This window comes from Megascapheus bottae, chromosome 31 (assembly GCF_031878675.1).
Source record: "Megascapheus bottae isolate mThoBot1 chromosome 31, mThoBot2.hap1, whole genome shotgun sequence".
Classification (NCBI taxonomy): Eukaryota; Metazoa; Chordata; class Mammalia; order Rodentia; family Geomyidae; genus Megascapheus; species Megascapheus bottae.
In genome coordinates this window covers 8804960-8824436 of record NC_143539.1, presented here as the reverse complement: position 1 = coordinate 8824436, position 19477 = coordinate 8804960, and the positions used below count along the sequence as shown (strand labels likewise).

The window sequence follows — 19477 nt, the reverse complement described above, 5'->3', positions numbered from 1 at the left end:
TCACTACCAAAACTCACAAGCAGAGCCGTGGCTCAGGTGGTCAAGTGCCAACCTCGAGTGAAAGAAGTTGAGGGACGCCCTGTGCCCAGGCCCGGGCCTGCGCGCGCAGATCCTCCGGCTGTGCGGGGGGGGGGGGGGACCCCGCGGGGGCCCGGTGCCTGCAGGCGGGCGGCAGGAGGAGTTGGGAGTGGAGGCTTGGGGGTGGCCTGCCCTGCAGGAATCGGGGCCCGGCCGCGGCCCGAGCCCTCCCGGCGTCCTCCCCGCCGCGCCGGCCACCGCCACGCCCCCCGCATTCCACAGGCCGCGCGCCGGCCCCGTCCTCGCATTCCGGCCCCCGCCGCAGTCCCGACCCCGCCTCGGCCGGTCGGGGCGCGCGCATTCCGCCCTCCCCGCGCCTGCGCCCCGGCCCCGCCCCGCGCCCGGGACCCCGGGGCGGGCTCCGAGCGCCCCGGGCCGCAGGCTCCGGGCTCCTCCGGGCGGAACGACCATGCCGCGGCGCGGCCGGAGCGGCGGGAAGCGGAGGTGACGCGCTTAGTACCCGCGGGCCTGGCCATGCAGCGCTCGCGGGCGGCGGCCGCGGCCGACCAGGCGGCGTGGCTCTTGGCCGGGCTGGGCCTTCGGGAGCTGGAGGCGGGCGGCGACGACTCCCCGGACCGGGGGCGGCGGGGCCCGAGGCCCCGGCCGGGGGACGAGGCACCTCCGGGGCGCCGGGGGAAGGGCGGCGGCGAGGCCGGGCCGGAGCGGGGTCCCCGGGCCAGCCTGGCGGGCTCGGACAGCGGCGGCAGCGCCCGCTCCAGCGGCATCAGCCTGGGCTACGACCAGCGCCACGGCAGCCCGCGCTCCGCCCAGCTGGACCCGCGCCTCGGCCCCGGGCCGCCGTCGGGGGGCAGTGCCCGCTCCAGCGCCTCCAGCCTGGGCTCCCGCAGCTCGGCCGACGCCCCGCTCCCGCCCCCCGCCGCCTCCCCGGCGCCCGCCCGCTCCCCCGAGCGCCCCGGCCCCGCCGCCCCGCCGCCCCCCGGCCGCCACGGCGCAGCCGAGCGCAGCCTGGAGGCGCTGGCCCGGGAGCTGCGGCGGGCGCTCGGGGCGCGCGGCGCGCACGACTTCTTCGGTGAGCGCCGGCCTGGGACAGGACGGGGCCGGGGACCGAGGACGGGGGGTGCGGGGCGGACGGGGAGGCCTGGTGCGCGCGCGCCCCGGGGCGCAGGGCCCTCGGTGGTGGTGGTGGCGGTGTCTGAACCCCGGAGCCAGCGCGCCCCTTCCCGTCCTCTGCGGCTCGCCGGGACTTCCCGCCCGGGCTGGCACCGGGAACCCCAGCCCCCCGCGTGGACCACAGCTTCCAGGCTCATGGAGCGCAGGGAGAATTACCTCTCAGTCCAGGAGGACGCGTGGGCCCGGGGCCGATGTTTCTACTGGAGGGGAGGAGGGCTGGCTTTGGGGTGCTGTGCTGCGTGCTTCTCGCCCCGGCCCTCGGTGGTGGGCGCCTGGGGTCCCTGGTCCCTGTGTCTGGGGCAGTGAGCAAGCAGCGTGATGCCCGTCATCCACGTCCCCAGCTGGAGATGCCAGCCGGGGCTCTGTCCCGCCCTCCGCAGGCATGTGCGTCAAGTGTGGTCTGGGTATCTATGGAGCGAGGCAGGCGTGCCAGGCTATGGGCAGCCTCTACCACACGGACTGCTTCGTCTGTGACTCCTGTGGTGAGTGCTCTTCCTTCCTAGCCCCTTCCCCATTACCCCCTGGTGCCCGGGTCCAGGCAAGGTGGTTGCAGGTTCCTGTGCAAATGTCCTGTGGTCTACTGGGGAAGGGAGACGTGGGATCCTTGGGGGAGACACTGCTGCCTGACCTCTGTGCAGGGTTCTGGCGTGGCCTGGAGGCTCTCTGCTCTTTGGGATATAAAGTTAACCTTCAAGCTACCTTCCTTTAGTTGTTTTTTTCTGTCTCTATTTTGTACCAGTGTCAACCAGTGTAAAGAGGCTTGGTGCTGGTGGTTCACACCTGTAATCCTAACTAGCCAAAAGGCTAAGATCTGAGGATTGTGTTGAAAGCCAGCCCAGACTCTTATCTCCAGTAACCACATGAAAACCAGAAGTGGAGCTGTGGCCTTGAGCTGACGAGCTCAGGAACAGCACCCAGGCCCAGGGTTCAAGCCCCACAACTGGAAAAAAAAAAAATCATGAACTAAAAATAAGGGCTGGAGTGTGGATTAGTGGTAGAGTGCTTGCCTAGCATGTGTGAAGCCCTGGATTCAATTTCTCAGTGTCATATAAACATAAAAAGCCAAAAGTGTCACTGTGGCTCAAGTGGTAGAGTGCTAGCCTTGAGCAAAAGAAGTTCAGGGACAGTGCCCAGGCCCTGAGTTCAAGCCCCAGGACAAAGAGGAGGGAGAAAGAGAGAGAGACAGAGAGAGAGAGAGAGAGAGAGAGAGAGAGAGAGAGAGAGAGAGAGAGAGAGAGAGAGAGAGAGAGAAGAAGGGAAGGAATGAAGAGAAAAGGAAAAAGGGAGGAAAGAATGAAAAAGGGGAGTCTTAACTAGCTTAATAAACCTGTACTTGAGTTTTTACGTGTTTTTTTTTAAAACATGCTTGTCCCTGAAGCAGACATATTTGGATTATTTTCACTGAATGTGTGTTTGTGTGCACACATGTGTGCCAGTGTTGGGGCTTGAACTCAGGACCTGGGCCCTGTCCCTGACCTTTTTGATTCAAGGCTGGTTGTTCTATTACTTGAGCCCACCTCCACTTCCGACTTTTTTTTTTTTTTTTTTTTGCCAGTCCTGGGGCTTGAACTCAGGGCCTGGGCTCTATCCCTGAGCCTCTCTGTGCTTCACACTAGCACTCTACCACTTGAGCCACGGCACCACAGTCTTTGAACTGTGCTCCTCACATCTGAGCCTCCTGACCACCACGCCCGGCCTGCTGAATGGTTGGGAGACACTAGACAGTGCTGTGAACTCTCCTGGAGCCCTTACTTTGTGGACATTTGTTTTTATTTCTCTTGAGTAAATTCCAAGGGGTGGAATTTCTGGGTCAGAGGCTGAATGTATGTTTAACTTTGCAAGAAACTGCCAAAGTCCTTTCCCAGAGGCCTTGCCCTCTCTCCCGGTCCCACGGGAAGTGCAAGTTGGTTTGTCCTGTGTACCTGCAAACAGCTATTTTACTTACTAGCTTTTCGATAGACCATTCCAGTAGCTAGTATCTCTGTTTGGGGTGTGTGTGTGTGTGTTTGTGTTTGTGTGCGTGTGCGCATGTACCCACACTGGTCCTGACCACTGAACTCCGTCTGGGCGCTGACCCTGAGCTTGTATTTTCCAAGGCAGACACTACAACTCCACTGCTAACTTTCATGTCGGCTCATTGGAGATGAGAACCTCACAGACTTGTCTGCCCAGGCTGGCTTTGAACCGTGATCCTCAGATCTTCTCCTGAGTAGCTAGGGTGACAGGTGTGAGGTGTGATTGTCTTGTTTCATTTTCGCTGTTAATCTGTCTTGTTTTGTGAAATGTGTTTCAAGCTCTTGCCACCCCCTATCCATTTTTTTTTTTTTTTTTTGCCAGTCCTGGGCTTGAGCTCAGGGCCTGAGCACTGTCCTTGGACTTTCTCAAGGCTAGAGCTCTACCACTTGAGCCTCAGCACCACGTCTGGCTTTTTTCTATGTATGTGGTTCTCAGGAATCAAATCCTTGTCTTCGTGCATGCTAGGCAAGCACTCTACCACTAGGCAAACTCCCAGTCACCACCCCCCGCCATCCAGTTTTTTGTGCTGGTTTCCGGACTTAAACTCAAGCTCTCATGACCTTGCTTAGCTCTTGCTCTGAAGGCTGGCACTCTACCACTTGAGCCACAGCTCCACATCTGGCTTTTTGGTAGTTCATTGGAGATAAGAGTCTTTTGGACTTTCCTGCCCAGGCTGGCTTCAAACCAATATCCTCAGATATTAGCCTCCTGAGTAACTGCGATTTCAGGCATGAGTTTATATGCCCAGCCCACGGTATTTCCATTGCTAATGGATCCACTAGTTTTGTTCTGCCCAGGCTCTAAGGTCAAGCGTCAGAACCTAGACACACACACACACACACACACACACACACACACACACACACACACACACACAGAGTCTTGTTCTGAAAATCTGCTCTGGAATCAGCTGATGTAGTGTTGTATCTCTGTGGCAAACAGTATGGTTCCGGTGCGTGGGGCCCTGGCTTGGTCCTCAGTACTGAAAAAGGAGAAGAGAATGCTACCACGGCTCATAGCTGTGTAGACAGGAGGCTTAGATCCGAGGATTGCAGGTTCAAGCCTGCCTGGTCAACAAAGGCTGTGAGACAAAAACTACCCAGGAAAGCCACAAGCGGAGCTATGGTTCAAGTGACAGAGCACTAACCTTGAGCAAAAGCAGCTCAGAGGCAAAGCTCAGGCCTCGCATGAACAGAACAGGACAATTCCTGTATTTGCTTTATCAGCCTCTTGCCAGAGTTGTGTTGACAGTGTCTTCTAGTTCTTGTGTGTATGTAATCTTACTAAATAATGAAATAGCATTCAAGAGAAAGGAGCCAGGCACTGGTGGCTCACACCTATGATCCTAGTTATTCAGGAGGCTGAGATCTGAGGCTTGTGGTTCAAAGCCAGCTCTGGCAGGAGAGTCCATGAAGCTCTTATCTCCAGTGAAGAGCCAGAAGCAGAGCTATGGCTCAAGTGTTAGAATGCCAGTGTTGAGTAGAAAAAGCTAAAGAGCCAGGTACAGTGTCTCACGTCTGTAATCCTGGCTACTCAGGAGGCTGAGATCTGAGGGCTGCGATTCAAAGTCGGTCCGAGCAGGAAAGTCTGTGAGACTCTTATCTCCAATTAACCACTAGAAAGCTGGGAGTGGGGCTTGGCTCAAGGGTTAGGGCAGTAGCCTTGAACTGAAGAGCTCAGGGACAGCGCCCTGGCCCCGAGTTCAAGTCCCAGGACTGATCAAAGAAAAAAAAGTACATGTATCAAAGAGACATTGAAAAGAACATCTGTAATCCACCGCTCACGGGTTGGAGGGGAGTCCTGTGAGGTGCCTCTCAACCCCGCACAGGGAGACGACTCCGTGGCAAGGCATTCTACAACGTGGGTGAGAAGGTGTACTGCCAGGAGGACTTCCTGGTGAGTCCAGGCCGGGCCCCTGGCTGTGCCGTCATGGGTGGGAGCCGGGGCCCTCGGGGCACCCAACTTCCAGTTTCCTGTGTCCCCCGCACAGTACTCTGGGTTCCAGCAGACGGCTGACAAGTGCAGCGTGTGCGGACACCTCATCATGGACATGGTGCGCCCTCCCCCTCCCTCCCCGGCCTGCTCCCCTGCCTGCCATGCCCCTGTCACCCTCTCCCTGCTGCTGCTCCACACTGGCTGGGGAGCCCTTTAGGGATGCTTCTTGAACACCTTCCACCCCCAGATCCTACAGGCCCTGGGAAAATCTTACCACCCGAGCTGTTTCCGCTGCTGTGTATGCAACGAGTGTCTGGATGGGGTGCCGTTCACGGTGGACGTGCAGAACAAGATCTACTGTGTCAGAGACTATCACGCGTGAGTGGCCTGCATGCGGGAGGGGGGCCCCATCCTGCCCCCAGCTGCCCCCACCAGCACTTTTTTTTCTTTTGTGCTTGCCTTGGAGCTTGAACTCAGGGTCTGAGTGCCATCCCTGAGCTGCTTTTCTTCAAGGCTAGCAGCTGTTCCACTTTTTGCTGGTCCGTTGGAAAGAATAATGTCACAGACTTTCCTGCCTGAGGTTGGCCTTCAACCATGATCCTCCAGTTTCAGCCTCCTGAGTAGCTAGGATGATAGGCGTGAGCCACCACCGGCCCCTGTCTCCCATAACTTTTTTACTCAAGTCTGGTACTGAGCCATACCTCCACTTCTCAACAGTGAAGAGAGAGAAGAGGTCTCACAGACTTTCCTGCCAAGACTGGCTTTGAACACTGATCTCAGATGGCAGCCTTCTGAGTAGCTGGCATGACAGGATGAGCTGCAGGAGTATTTTCCTGCCTCTGTCCTTTCCGCCCCCTGCCTCTCCAGGCTTTTGTCCCACTTGTTAGTGATGGGGTCCTGTGGACTGTCCCGTGTGCCCCGGAACCAGGATGATTCCACCTGGGGCGGGAGGAGATTGCAGACAGGGCCTAGGCACTGTCCCTGGGCCTCTCTCCCTGAGCGCTCTACCACTTGAGCCACAGCTCCACTTCCAGCTTTTTCTACATAGAAGGTACTGAGGAATCAAACTCAGGTCTTTGTGCTCCCTAGGCAAGCACTCTCACACTAGGCCACACTCGTGCCCCATTTCCAGCTTTTTCTGTGGTACTGAGGAATCGAATGCAGGGCTTCATGCATGTTATGCAAGCAAGCATTCTACCACTAAGCCACACTCCCAGCCCGGCTATCTTCAAAAATCACTTCTAGACATCTGTTCTTTGGTGCTCAGGTAGAGCCAGGCTCCTAGCAGGGGTCTCAGCTTGGGGTGACCCAGGTCTGGATATTAGGGGAGGGCAGTAATTACTGGATGCAGAATGACCAGGCCTGACAGAACCTGGAGCCTCCTGGCCACAGGGCATGGAGGTGAATTACGGAACATGGTCAGAAATTTAACACTGCTAGGTGTGGTGGCTCATGTCTGTAATCCCAGCTACTCAGAGGTTGAGATCTGAGGATCCCAGTTGAAAGCCAGCCGGGGCACAAAAGTCCATGAGACTCTTATCTCCAATTAACTATCAGAAACCTGGGAATGGTGCTGTGGCTCCAGGGGTAGAGCTCTAGCCTAGAGCTGAAGAGCCCAGGGACAGATCCCAAGTCCAGAGTTCAAGCCTCAGGACTGACCAAAGGGGGGGGGGAGTTTAATAGCAAGAAGGCACTGCAGACACTGCTTATCCAGGGAAGGACCTCCTCTTAACTGGCAGGAGAACCTCACATTTGGGCTGTGCCAAGAGGGCTGCTGTGGGCACACCTGTCCTGTGCCCTTGGCTTCTGGTCACTTCCTGCCATTGCTTTTTATTTTTCAGGATATTTGCACCAAAATGTGCCTCTTGTGCCCACCCCATCCTCCCTGCACAGGTAGGGACCAGGGCTCACCTGAGGGTGGGCGGAGTCTGCGTCCCAGGGCGTCATTGCGCGTGTGCGGGCTCGAGGCCCACACGCTGGCCCTGCGCATGCGCACGCGCACGCAGCCCAAGGCGCGAGGCCCACACGCTGGCCCTGCGCATGCACACGCGCACGCAGCCCAAGGCGCGAGGCCCACATGCTGGCCCTGCGCATGCGCACGCGCACGAAGCCCAAGGCGCGAGGCCCACACGCTGGCCCTGCGCATGTGCACGCGCACGACGCCCAGGCGCGAGACCCAGGCTGGCCCCTTCGCGTGCCGGATCCGGGGAACGTTGGCTCAGGGTGCACACGGCCCCCCAGCCTGGCTGTGTTCAGAGCGCTTCTGTGTGTGAGTCCTGTCTCCTTCTCCAGGGCTGTGAGACCACCATCCGTGTGGTATCGATGGACAGGAACTACCACGTGGAGTGTTACCACTGCGAGGTGAGCGGACGCGCGGCCGGCCTCGCCTGCGTGCGCGCCTTCTCCTGCGCTGTGCGCATGCTCGGCCCTGCCTGGCTTTGCGCTGTGCGCATGCTCGGCCCTGCCCGGCTCTGCGCCATGCGCATGCTCTGCCCCTGCTCTGTGCCGGACTGCGCGTGCGCACACACACGTGCCGGTCCTGGGCCTGGAACTCGGGGGCTGGGCGCGGTTCCTGAGCTTTCGTGCTCGAGGCTGGTGCTCTGCCCGCCGGAGCCGCAGCTCCACCTCGGACCTTGTGCCCGTTCGTTGCAGTCCCGGGCCTCGTGGGCTTCCCTGCGGGGCTGGCTTGGCTTGTTTTCCTTCCTCTTGCCCTGTCTGTCTGTCCGTCCGTCCGTCCTGTGCCGTTCTGGTCCCGGGGCTGGAGCTCTCCCACCTGAGCCCCGTCCCCGCCCTGCTCTCGGGCTGCCTCTCCCCGGGGGTCTCAGCCTCCTGGGTAGCGCGGGTTTGGTGGTTTTCGGGTCCCACGGTGGGCTGCAGCCCTGGCCGGCCTGGGGAGCCCCCGATCCCGCCCTCCCCCCCCCACGCCGGCCAGGCCCCGCTCGCGGCTGACCCGGCGCCCCGCTCCCCCCAGGACTGCAGGCTGCAGCTGAGCGGGGAGGAAGGCCGGCGCTGCTACCCGCTGGAGGGCCGCCTGCTGTGCCGCCGGTGCCACCTGCGGCGCCTGGGGCCCGGCGCGCCCCCGTCCACGGCCCTGCGCGTCACCGAGCTCTGAGGGCGCCCCGCTTCCTCCCCCCGCCCCGCAGGGGCTGGACCCCTGAGCCGGGCCTCTTCTATTTATTCACCGTCCGTGCCCCCCGCCCCCCGCGCTCAGAGGGGGAGGTGCGGGCCGGACCCGGGCGCGCGGCCTTGTCCAGAGCCACGCGCCCCAAGCAGGGTCTGGCGGCGGCTGGTGGTGTGGTGCCCAGGCCTTGTGTTTCGGGTGCCTTGCCCACTGATGGGGGGGCAGGGAGGACGGGGAGGGGCTGAGGGCTTCCAGGGGTCCCCGCTTCCGCTGCTGACGGCAGGAGGGACCACCGGGCACCCAGTGTGCGGGCACGCGGCCTCCCGCCCCCAGCCACTTAAATTAAGTTTTGGGGCTGTTTGTGTTGTTGGTTTGGTCTGGTTTTGTTTTTGGTTTTTTTTTTCCACTGAGCACAGCTTCGTTTAACTTTAAAAGACTGTTGTTTTCTTTACCCGATTGATTACAGCGGACTCCTCAATGCGTGTCCCAATTAGCGTCCCCCGTGCCTAAATTTCAGGTGGAAAAGAACGTTGTAGTTCCCAACTATTTTTGTATAAATCCCTCTGAAAAAATCTTCACCGTGTGGGCCTGCTTTTCCCATTTTAGTGTGGGTCTCTGTGAGTTGGGGCTGTGATGAACTGAATTATTGGAGAGGGGGAGGGATACTAATCAGGATTTTCTTTTTATCGTTATTAAGTAGTTGTACAAAGAGGTTACAATTCCGTAAGTCAGATTATGTGTACATAACGTTTTTTGAGACGTGTGTTGAAGCCAGGCAGGAGGGCTCACACCTATAATCCCATCTACCCAAGAGCCTGAGATCTGAAGATTATAGGTCCAGGCAAGCCTGGACAGTATAGTCTGTGAGACTCACAACCAATGAATTACTTTAAAAAAAAAAAAAAAAGCTGGAAGTGGAGCTGTGACTTAGCAGTAGAGTGCCAGCCTTGAGTGAAAAAAACTCAAGGTCAGCACCCAGGCCCTGAGTTTAAGCCCCAGGACCAGCACGAAAGGAGAGAGACGGGATTTCCTTCAGGATGCTGGGATAGAGGCCTCCTCTAGGAAGGAGGGAAGGGAATTGAACTGACAGAGCAAGGCCCACAGAGCCCAGGCCCTTCCTTACCTCTGGAATGGTGGTGCCCCAGCCCAGGTGCCTAGGAAGTACACCGATGCCCGGCTTGCCCCCGGGAAGGCTGGGACAGGCTTGTGCAGGCGTGTACATGTGGTGTGTGTGTATGTGTGTGTGTGTGTGTGTCCACACTCCTGCTTGGGCCTTGAAAGAGGACCCGGCTCTTTCTTGGGCGTGGGGCTCTCAGAGCCCCAGGATGGTGGAGGCTGGTGCTGGCTATCCTGGGCTGCCACACTGGAGTCTGGTGGACCTGGCCTAGTTCAAGTCCCCCCCCCCCCAAAAAAAAAACTGATCTAACGTGGCTTTGTGTGTATATACACAGGCACACGTGCAGCAGTACTAGTGCTGGCACTTGGGGCCTGGCTCTGTCTCTTAAGCTTTTACTTTTGTTCAAGGCTAGCACTTGAACCACAGCTCCACTTCTAGCTTCTTAGTGATCTGCTGGAGATGAATCTCATAGACTTTCCTGCCTGGGTAGGCTTTGAACCTCAGTCCTCAGATCTCAGCATCCTAGTAGCTGAGATTATGGCTCTTAAATGGCAGCCCTTTGGCTAGCCAGTAGGCAACCTGGGAGCCTCTCCTCCCCATGACGATGCTAGGGGCCCCCAGAGACAGCTGTTGGTTCCTGAGGGCACAAGTGGGGGGGGGTAGGGGAGGCAGTAGGGATGGCTGCTGACCAACTAAGCGCAGCCTTGAGGAGCTGCTGTGGGGTATGTGTGTGTGCCTGCAGGTACCCTGACAGTGCAATGGGGCCTTGCAGGGAGAAGAACCCCCAGAATCTGGCTCCAGAGCCTCGGACTATGGTTTCTTCCTTCCAGTCTACAGCACGAAGTCCTGGTTCTTGGAGACTTTGGGAGCTGTCTAGAAATCCCCAAGTGGGGGGGTGGAGAACTCACCCCCTCCCCCTTCTTCCCTGGCCTAAGGGCTCCCATGGGCACTGCCCCATGCCAGGCATTATGGACAGGCCAGCAACATGGCCCTGTGGAGAAGAGCTTCTGGAGGTCTCCCAAAGACTGGACAGTGGGTCCTCTGGGCACCCCTGGCTGGCATGCTTCAATGGATATTCCTGGCCCCGGGGTGGAGAGTGCCAAGGGGCCTTTGTGTACCTGTCATCCAGTGCCTGCTGGCCAGCGCTACACACACCTGCCAGGCCTCCTGTGTGACCTGCCACTGTGCCTTACCTGCCTCAAATCACACATGTACACTCATACACACCCCTCCAGGGGACAGCCAGCTCACGCCCTGTCCTCTGGGGTCACAGCAGCACTGGGCACAAAGCCTTCTGGGTCTTCCGACCTTGTCTTAGCCTTCCATCTTTGACCTGAACCAGCCGCAGGTGCCCACAGACGGCCCACGGGTGGCGCTGTGCCCCTCCACCTGACCCTAGGCTGCAGCTGTTTGGCTCTTAACCAGGATTTGGGGTTCCTGACTCCCAGATAGAGAGTGTTCCATAGAGGACAAGAGGTAGATCAGTGCCAAAGAGAAGTAGGAGCTGAAGAGAGGCTAGTGTCCCCGGCATTCACAAAGGGATGGGTATAAAGTGTCCCCAGCAGGGTTCCAATGACTCACCCCACTCAGGAAACTGAGGTCCAGGCAGGGAAGTCTGTGAGACTCTTACCTCCAATGGAGGTGTGGCTCCAAGTGGTAGAGCACCAGCCTTGAGCACAAAAAGAGGAACAGTGCCCAAGTCCCGAGTTCAAGCACCAGGATTCCTCCTGCCTCCCTCCCTTAACCCCCCCCTTACACACACACACACACACACACACACAAAACTACAGTTTTGAAATTAGAAAACTTGCTCAAAATCTCTTACCATCCAAGTGAAGAGGAAGCAGATGATTTTGTTTGCGCGCGCGCACGTGTGTATGCGTGTGTGTGAGTGCATACATGCATGCTCACATGCACGTGCAGGTCCTGGGGCTTTAACTTAAGGCCTGAGTCCTGGGGTCTCTTCCACTCTTTGAGCTGAGGGCGCCCCCTAGTGGTCAGGTGCTGCTGTGCATGGTGGAGCCAAAGGCAGGCAGGGGGCTCTGAAAAGGAATCCGTGCTGCTGTCCTCAGCCTTAGAGGTGAGCTGTTTGTGAGACAACCCCCCCACCTTGTACTTGACCTGTGGTTCCACTTCCTGCCCATGGTGATGCATCCAGGGGGCTCCACAAACTGCTTTTCTAAGTGCCAGCCTTGGGCAGATAGTGACAGCAAGTGGGAAAGGTGGAAGGCACACTATGGTTCCCCACCCGTGGGTCACCTCTGGGCCTCCTGGAACCCCTCATGGCGAGGGTCTGAGGACCACTCTCCTAGGGAGCCTGTGGTGAACCCAGCAGATTCCAGGAATGGAAAGCAAGGTGACTGCAACCAGGCCTGAGCACTGTTGGGTGTAAATGCCTGAGAAAAATGCCCAAATTATAGCCATGGGAGAAAACCAGTGGAGGAACTGAAGGCCCAGGACACGTGGTCCCCACTCAGGAACACTGGACAGGCCGCTGAGCCCACGGTTGTGCGGGCTTGACTTCCAGATAAACCATGTAGGGTGACAGTGGACTTCTGGGACCCACACTCTGAACTTGGCCTCTGCTCTTTCTTGGAGCATCCTTCATTGTGTTTTGGGGTAGGGATGGCAGTCCTGGGTCTTGAACTCTGCGTCTGGGTGCTGTCCCTGAGCTTTTGTTCTCAAGGCCAACACTATCTGCAGCTTGAGCCAGCGCTCCACTGGTTTTGTGTGCGTGCATGTGTGGTTAGTGGAGGTCAGAGGCTTCTTGACTCCTCTCCCCAGGCTGGCTTCACACTGGCATCCTCAGATCTCAGCCCCTTGAATAACTGGAATGACAGGCAGCAGCTACGCAGCACCTGGCTTCATTCATTCTTTTTTTTTTTAATTTTTAGGAGAAGGTGTTCTTTTATTTTTTCCAGGAGGGGGGCGTTTGGCTTCACCCACTCTTTTATGGCCTCCCCACGGCCCTGCAGGCAAGAGCTCCTACCTCACTTCAGGGCTCAGAGGGAAACTGAGACAGGGGCACCAAAGCACAGCATTTTGGGTCCCTAGCAGCGGGCAGAGCAGATGGGGCCTCAGGGACCAGTGTGGGCCTCCCCAGCCTGAGTTTCCTCCTCTGCGAAGAGGAGGCTCCTGGGAGGGATGGGGGGTGTGCCCTGTAAATGCTGTCCTAGGAAGGCACCACGTGGGGCTCTCTGGATTGTCCCCAGGAAACAACCTCTGGTGGTGTCCACACCACACCAGCCCAGCGGAAGTCACCTGTCCATCCCTGCCCACAGCCAACGCCCGAGGACAAAGAGGAAGCCAACTCTCCCAGAGGACTTGACAAGGTTTTATTTCCAGAATCTTCTACCCAAGACACTGGGGTATGAAGCCGTGTCGTGTGCAGGCTGTGACTGAGATGAGGTCCACTAACATAACTGGCTGGAATAGATCTTCTCCTGCACGAAGCCAGGGAGCTAGTGAGGCCCAGGGTAGCGAGGGGGGGAGGGGAGGAAGGAGGAGGAGACCCTTGGGCACTCCTGGGGCACCATGGGGCTGCAGCCTGGCCTGCAGTGGGGCTCAGAAGGTGAGGAGTCGGGGGCCCCAAGGGACCAAGGAGCAGGAACCACAGGGGCTCCCACTGCACCCGTCAGTGATCTGCCCCACCAACACTGCGGTGGATTCTCCAGTGGGTGAGTGCCAATGAGGGGCACTAGATAGGGGTGGGGAGCGCTCCTGGGACCTGAACTCAGGGTCTGGCGGCTGTCTCTGAGCTTTTGTGCTCAAGGCTGGTGCTCTACCACTTGAGCCACAGCTCCACTGCTGCCTTTTGCTAGTTAAAGGATGCTAAGAGTCTCTGGGACTTATCTGTCCAGGCTGCCTCTAAATCTCTGTCCTCACACCCCAGCCTGGCCAGGAGCTGGGATGCCAGGCGGGGCCCCTGCCCCCGGCCTCTGTCTGCCGGCTCTTGGGGTTGGTTTGGCAGCTAAGGACCAGTGGCGGGGCGAGGGCACAATGCCTGGGTCACCACTGGGCACACTCACCAACGCGCTGTCCACCAGCGCCTTGTCCTGGGCGGTCAGCTTGGCGTCCACGCACATCTTGAGAGTCTTAGCGTTCTGCAGGAAGATGGGTTCACTGCGGTACTGGGACACTGTAGCCACGTACTGGTCCTGGCTGGCATGGAGAAACTCGCTCACGTCCTTCCGCACGGCCGGGCAGATGTCAGCGCCTGGGCAGAGAGGCAAGGCCACCCCCGTCACAGCCTGTCCCCAGCCCCCAGCTCCCCCCCCCTCCAGCCCCGCACCCACTTCCACCCGAGGTCAGCAGCAGCACAGTGCCCAGCAGGGCCAGGACACCACCAGGGGGCACCATGATGGGAACAAGTGCTCCCCAACCCGGCCCAGGGCCTTTTATCCCGGCTCAGGGCTCCTCAGGCTCAGAGAGGGGCCTGGTCCTGAGCCCCGCCCCAGAGGACTCAGCCCTGAGCCAGGACCTGTGTGTGTGTGTTGGCTCTGGACAAGACCGAGTCAACAGAGGAGCTGGCTGTGCTCTCCCCACACCTGTCAGCTAACACCGCAGCCCCAGGGGACAGAACCCCAGGAAACCCTCACTAGAGATGGGGGGATAGACGAGAACTTCCTCACGCTGTGCCCATCTGGTCACATCTGGATGGGACTTGACCACAGCCTACATGGGGCTTCCTGGCAATCTTCTGTTGTGTTTCTGTTGATTGTGGGGCTTGAACTCACGTCCTGGGCCCTGTCCTGGGCTTTTTCACTCACAGTTACTGCTCTCTACCACATGAGCCACAGTGCCATTTACAGTCTTCTAGTGATTTGTCAGAGACAAAGGGTCTCACCTAGCTAGGCATGAGTTCCGTGCTGGGAAGCCAGTTTTCCTTCTGTAAGTAGTTTATGGAGCACTGGCTGTCACCCGCTGCCTGCAGAGCCAGGGACAGTTCTGTGGGATTGGATGTCATATCTGCTTCTCCTCATCCCCCTGCACAGCCAGGAGCTGAGGAAGAGTCCTGCCTCTTGCTGTGGCCTCTCCCTCTGAGGAGACCCCCCTCCTGCGGCCTCTGTGAACTCACCCCCATGCTCCCCAAGCCTTGGCCCTTTGTCCATCTTCTTTTACATTTTGTGCAGTGCTGGACATCCGACACAAGGATTCGTGCCAGCTAATCCATTGCTCTACCCGAGGCCCTGATTCCTTGACTCTGATGAGACCATGCAACCAGCACACTGTCTACAGTCAGTAATTATGCTTGTAATGCTTCCTACTTAGGGGACTGACATTGAAGGACCACAGTTCAGAGCCAAAGTTAGCAGGAAAATCTAGGAGAGTCTTTCTGTAATTGAGAGCCAAAAAGCCAGGCACAGGGGCCGGGAGTTTGGCCTAGTGGTAGAGTGCTTGCCTAGCATAGCATGTACGAAGAGCCAGGTTTGATTCCTCGGTACCACATACACAGAAAAAAGCCAGAAGTGTGCTGTGGCTCAAGTGGTAGAGCTCTAGCCTTGAGAAACTCCAAGGACAGTGCTCAGGCCCTGAGCTCAAGACCAGGACTGGTTATCTCCAATTAACCACCAGAAAACAGGAAGCAGCACTATGGCTCAAGGGGTGGGGGGTAGCCATAAGCTGAAGAGCTCAGGGACATCACCCAGGCCCAAAATTCAAGCCCCATAACCAACAAATAAAAAAGTAAAAGCCAAAAAGGGAAAAGTGGAGCCTCGGTTCAATTGGTGGAATGTTAACCTTGAGAGAAAAAGCACAGGAAAGGAAGTGGCACTGTGGCCACAACTGACGAAAAAAAAGAAAAAGAAAAGCTTAAGTAAGCGGGTGCTTGTGGCTCATGCTTATAATCCTAGCTGCTCAAGAGGTTGAGATCTGAGGATCGGGGTTCAAAACCAGCCCAGGATGAAAGTCCATGAGACTCTTATCTCTAATTAGCCACACAGAAACCAGAAGTGGCACTGAGGCTCAAGTGATAGAGCAGTATCCTTCAGCTGAGGAGCTCAGGGACAGCACCTAGGCAGCGAGTTCAAGCCCCACAACCAACAGAAAAGCCCGGCACAGTGGCTCATGCCTGTAATCATAGCTACTCAGGAGGCTGAGATCTGAGGATCAAGGTTCAAAGCCAGCCCAGGCACAAAAGGACCTGAGACTCTTATCTCCAATTAACCTCTAGAAAATGGGAAGTGGCGCTTATCTCAAGGGTAGGCTGGTAGCCTTGAGCTGAAGAGCTCAGGGACAGCACCCAGGCCAAGTTCAAGCCCCATGACCCACAAAAAAATAAATAAAGCTGGAGCACTAAAGTCCATGAGACTTTATCTCCAGTTACCCACCAGAAAACCGGAAGTGGTGCTTTGGCTTAAGTGGTAGAGCCCTAGCCTTGAGCCCAGGCCCAGAGTTCAAGCCTCATGACTGACAAAAGAAAAAGAGGAAGAGGAAGGAGAAGGAAGAGGAGGAGGAGAGGAAGAAGAGGAAGAAGACAACAATGACGACAACCACCACAATGATAGGGAGCAGGAAGACAAACTTAGGGCCAAACAGGATAGTCACCCAGGATCTCCAGAAGCAGCATCAGCTGTCCACATCCTAGAGTGAGGACACATTCTTGGTCTTCTTTTGTGCTTAGGACCTTGACCTGAGCCACCTGGAGAATAAGCCATGGAACTGGTGGCCTAGGCGCTTGCCCTTGCTCCCTCTGCAGGGCTGGGGGCGGGCTCACTCCTGGCCAAACTGCTCTAGATGTAACCAAAGAGGACCTTATTTCTGTTGGAATTTCCGTGGGTAATTTCACTCCTCTCTCCCTCTCTCTCCCTCCCTCCCTCCCTCCCTCCCTCCCTCCCTCCCTCCCTCCCTCCCTCCCTCCCTCCCTCCCTCCCTCCCTCCCTCCCTCCCTCTCTCTCTCTCTCTCTCTCTCTCTCTCTCTCTCTCTCTCTCTCTCTCTCTCTCTCTTTTGGTGGGTCATGGGGCTTGAACTCGGTCTGGACACTGTCCCTGAGCTCTTCAGCTCAAGGCTACAATCCTTCCCTTGAGTCAAGCCCTACTTCCTGTTTCCTAGAGGTTAATTGGAAATAAGAGTCTCAGGTCTTTTTGTGCCCCGGCTGGCTTTGAACTGTGATCCTCAGATCTCAGCCTCCTGAGTAGCTAGGATTACTGGTGTGAGCCACTGCACCTGGCTCATTTCTCTTTCTATTTGCATTGAAATCAGGGCCTCATACTTGTCAAGCAAGGGACTCTACTACCAAGCCACATCCTCAGCTCTCTTGCTAAGAAGCAGCTCAGGGGAGTTTTCACTTTGCATTTCTGCTTCTGCCTCCTGAGTCCTGGGACAGGTGTACACTGCCATGACCAGTTGACATGTGCCAAGCTGATTTTTTTTTTGCCAGTCCTGGGGCTTGAACTCAGGGCCTGAGCACTGTTCTTGGGCTTTCTCAAGGCTAGCACTCCATCACTTGAGCCACCACACCATTTTCTGCTTTTTCTGTGTATGTGGTACTGGGGACTCAAACCCAGGGCCTTGTAGATGCTAGGCAAGCACTCTACTATGCTATGCTCCCAGCCCCCCAACCTGTTTTATTCTAAGTATAATCTTGAGTTGAACTTGAGAACGCCCAAAGACATTCTAAAGAGAAAAAGCTGTATACCACCCAGAGCTCTAGTCTGTGGCCTGATGCCCACCGTGGCTTGTGGCAGTGGTTGACATAGGATCTCTATTCCATGAGTTGACACTCTATGTGCTGTGCCTGGTGGACTGTGGAAGAGGCACCAGAAATCCGTGGTGATGGCTGTGGGAACCAACCAGGATAGGAAACAAAGATGGAGCCACAGGAACTGAGGAGGGACCTCAGGCCGGGTGCTGGTGGCTCACACCTGTCATCCTAGCTACTCAGGAGGCAGAGGTTCAAAGCCAGCTTGAGCAGGAAAGTCCATGAGACTCATATCTCCATCATCTAAAAACCAGAAATGGAGCACGATCAAAGGTAGACCACCAGCCTAGAGGACCAAAGAGCTCAAGCAGAGGAGCAAAACAAGTTCAAGCAAAGAACTGACACTGTTAAAACAGTAACAGGGCCGGGAGTTTGGCCTAATAGTAGAGTGCTCACCTAGCATGCAAAAAGACCTGAATTAGATTCCTTGGTACCATGTACATAGAAAAAAGCTGGAAGTGGTGCTGTGGCTGAAGTGGTAGAGCTCTAGCCTTGAGGAAAGTCCAAGGACGGGACTTTAGGCCCTGAGTTCAAGCCCAGGACTGGCAAAAACAAAAATCAGTGCTGGGGCCCAAAGTAAGAGGAAGCTGAGAGGGTGAATGAGGGCTTGCCAGCCTCCAGATCTCACCTACCATGTGCCTTCCCCCTTTAAGAAGAGTGAATCTGAGCCCTAAAATGGTGTCCATCTGTTCTTGGGGAGGCTAGCTAGACATGACAGCAGGTAAGGTGTTCAAACAATCTCTGTTAGATCTGCACATACACCTGCTTCCCAAGGTCTGAGCTGGGCCAGTGTGTTTTCTGGGTGACTTTTTTGGCCATCCACCCATCCTTGGTTCCTGTGGCTGGCTCCCCATCCTGATTTTGGGGAGCTTTCTGCAATGGAGGCCAGGGGAAGGATGTGTCCAGGAAGCATGGATGATTTTTTGGGGTGATAACAGGATGTTGGACTCCAATGGAGGAACTTAAAAAGTTCAGCCATTATTGCTCTTTCGGCAAAAGTTCAAATCAGGATTTTCCCCAGAGGCCACAGCATCAGGACAAGCATATCTGCCATTTGCTTCCTGGTGGGAGGGAATTCCTGTGTTTACTCACTCGCCCCCTGGGCCCTGTGGCCACTTGGGGACTCAAGAGGGCGTGGCCCACAGGCAAGCAGGGATCATGGGAGCAGGGTGAGGGGTGGACAGGAGGACAGGGTGAAGAGGTTTACAAACCTGTAGAAACCCTGCCTGCAGCCAAGCCTCCAGAGGGGTATCCATGAATGGACACTGCCTGTAATAGCCTTGCTGGAAGAAACTAAACATAGACCTTCCCTGTGACCCAGCCATACCACACCTGGGCGTCTACCCTGAGCATCACAACGCAGGAGATGATAAGGATACCTGCTCAACCATGTTCATCACTGCTCTGGTCACAAGAGCCAAGATATGCAAACAACCCAGATACCCCACTACAGATGAATGGATCAAAAAAATGTGGTACCTATAGACAGGGAATTTTACACAGCCATCAAAACAGATAAAATAGTAGCACTTGCAGGGAAATGGATAGAACTAGAGCAAATCAGATTGAGTGAGATAAGATCCAAGAGACAAACAGCAGCGAGGTCTTTCTGATATACAGGTGTTAGATTTAAAAAGTGTCCAGACAAGACAAAGGAATCAGGACAGTCTTAGGAGAAAACACCGAAGTATAATACCCAAATACCACTTCATAATGTACCTAAAATAATAGAGAATGGAAAGAACCCCAAAGATAAGGGAACAAAGGACCGCTTCCTAATCTGTCTATTGCTTTTAGATGACACTGTATTTTTATTCTAATAAAGTGTACACATAAGCACACCTGAGAGAAAGTAGGAGGAGGGCCCAGAATCAGTGGAAAGTGAAGGAGTGGAGCCCACTGGCTGCACTAGACATTGATGAAACAAAACGAAGCAGTGCCAGGGCAGTGAGGGGAGGGAGGGAGGAAAGGAGATAAGGAGAGAGAAAGGGAGCCAAGGAGCGAGGAAGGGAGCCAGCGAGGGAGTGAGGAAGGAAGGAACAGTTGGTGCTAACCAAAAGGAAAGAAATGTACATATCACCTAATCTGGAAGAAGTAGTTTTACCGTTAATTAAAAAAAATATATATATATATATGTATCAGGGACAGTGTCTGGGTCTTGAGTTCAATCCCCAGGACCCACACACAAGATTTTTTTTTTTTGCCAGTCCTGGGGCTTGAACTCAGCACCTGGGCACTGTCCTTGGACAGAGTGCTCAAGGATAGCACTTTGCCACTTGAGCCACAGTGCCACTTCTGGCTTTTTCTATGTGTGTGGTTTTGAGGAATAGAACCCAGGGCTTCTAGGTCAAACTCCTGGCGCACACACAAGATTTGTTT

General features: G+C 56.2%; 2 protein-coding genes across 4 annotated transcripts; one reads left to right on the top strand and one right to left on the bottom strand.

Annotated features, from left to right (window-relative positions):
- The first annotated feature begins 356 nt into the window (after positions 1–356).
- Wtip (WT1 interacting protein) lies at positions 357–12819 on the top strand. Of its 3 annotated transcripts, none has more exons than XM_090322079.1 (8): positions 357–1108; positions 1590–1691; positions 5054–5121; positions 5195–5278; positions 5408–5538; positions 7002–7053; positions 7453–7521; positions 12611–12819. In XM_090322079.1, exons 1-8 carry the CDS (start codon positions 553–555, stop codon positions 12770–12772), a joined length of 1224 nt encoding a protein of 407 aa, XP_090178205.1. In that variant the 5' UTR covers positions 357–552; the 3' UTR covers positions 12773–12819. The 3 variants fall into 3 exon arrangements, with proteins under 3 accessions (XP_090178205.1, XP_090178207.1, XP_090178206.1); XM_090322081.1 differs by lacking the exon at positions 12611–12819 and adding an exon at positions 8132–8713 and having other exon boundaries at positions 5216–5278; XM_090322080.1 differs by lacking the exon at positions 12611–12819 and adding an exon at positions 8132–8713.
- A 460-nt stretch (positions 12820–13279) lies between these two features.
- On the bottom strand, positions 13280–16113 carry LOC150044001 (major allergen I polypeptide chain 1-like). The gene is made up of 2 exons (XM_090322549.1): positions 15945–16113; positions 13280–13614 (listed from the first exon to the last, which is right to left on the bottom strand). The coding sequence occupies exons 1-2, from the start codon at positions 15964–15966 to the stop codon at positions 13280–13282; spliced, it is 357 nt and encodes a 118-aa protein (XP_090178675.1). The 5' UTR covers positions 15967–16113.
- Positions 16114–19477: the final 3364 nt, after the last annotated feature.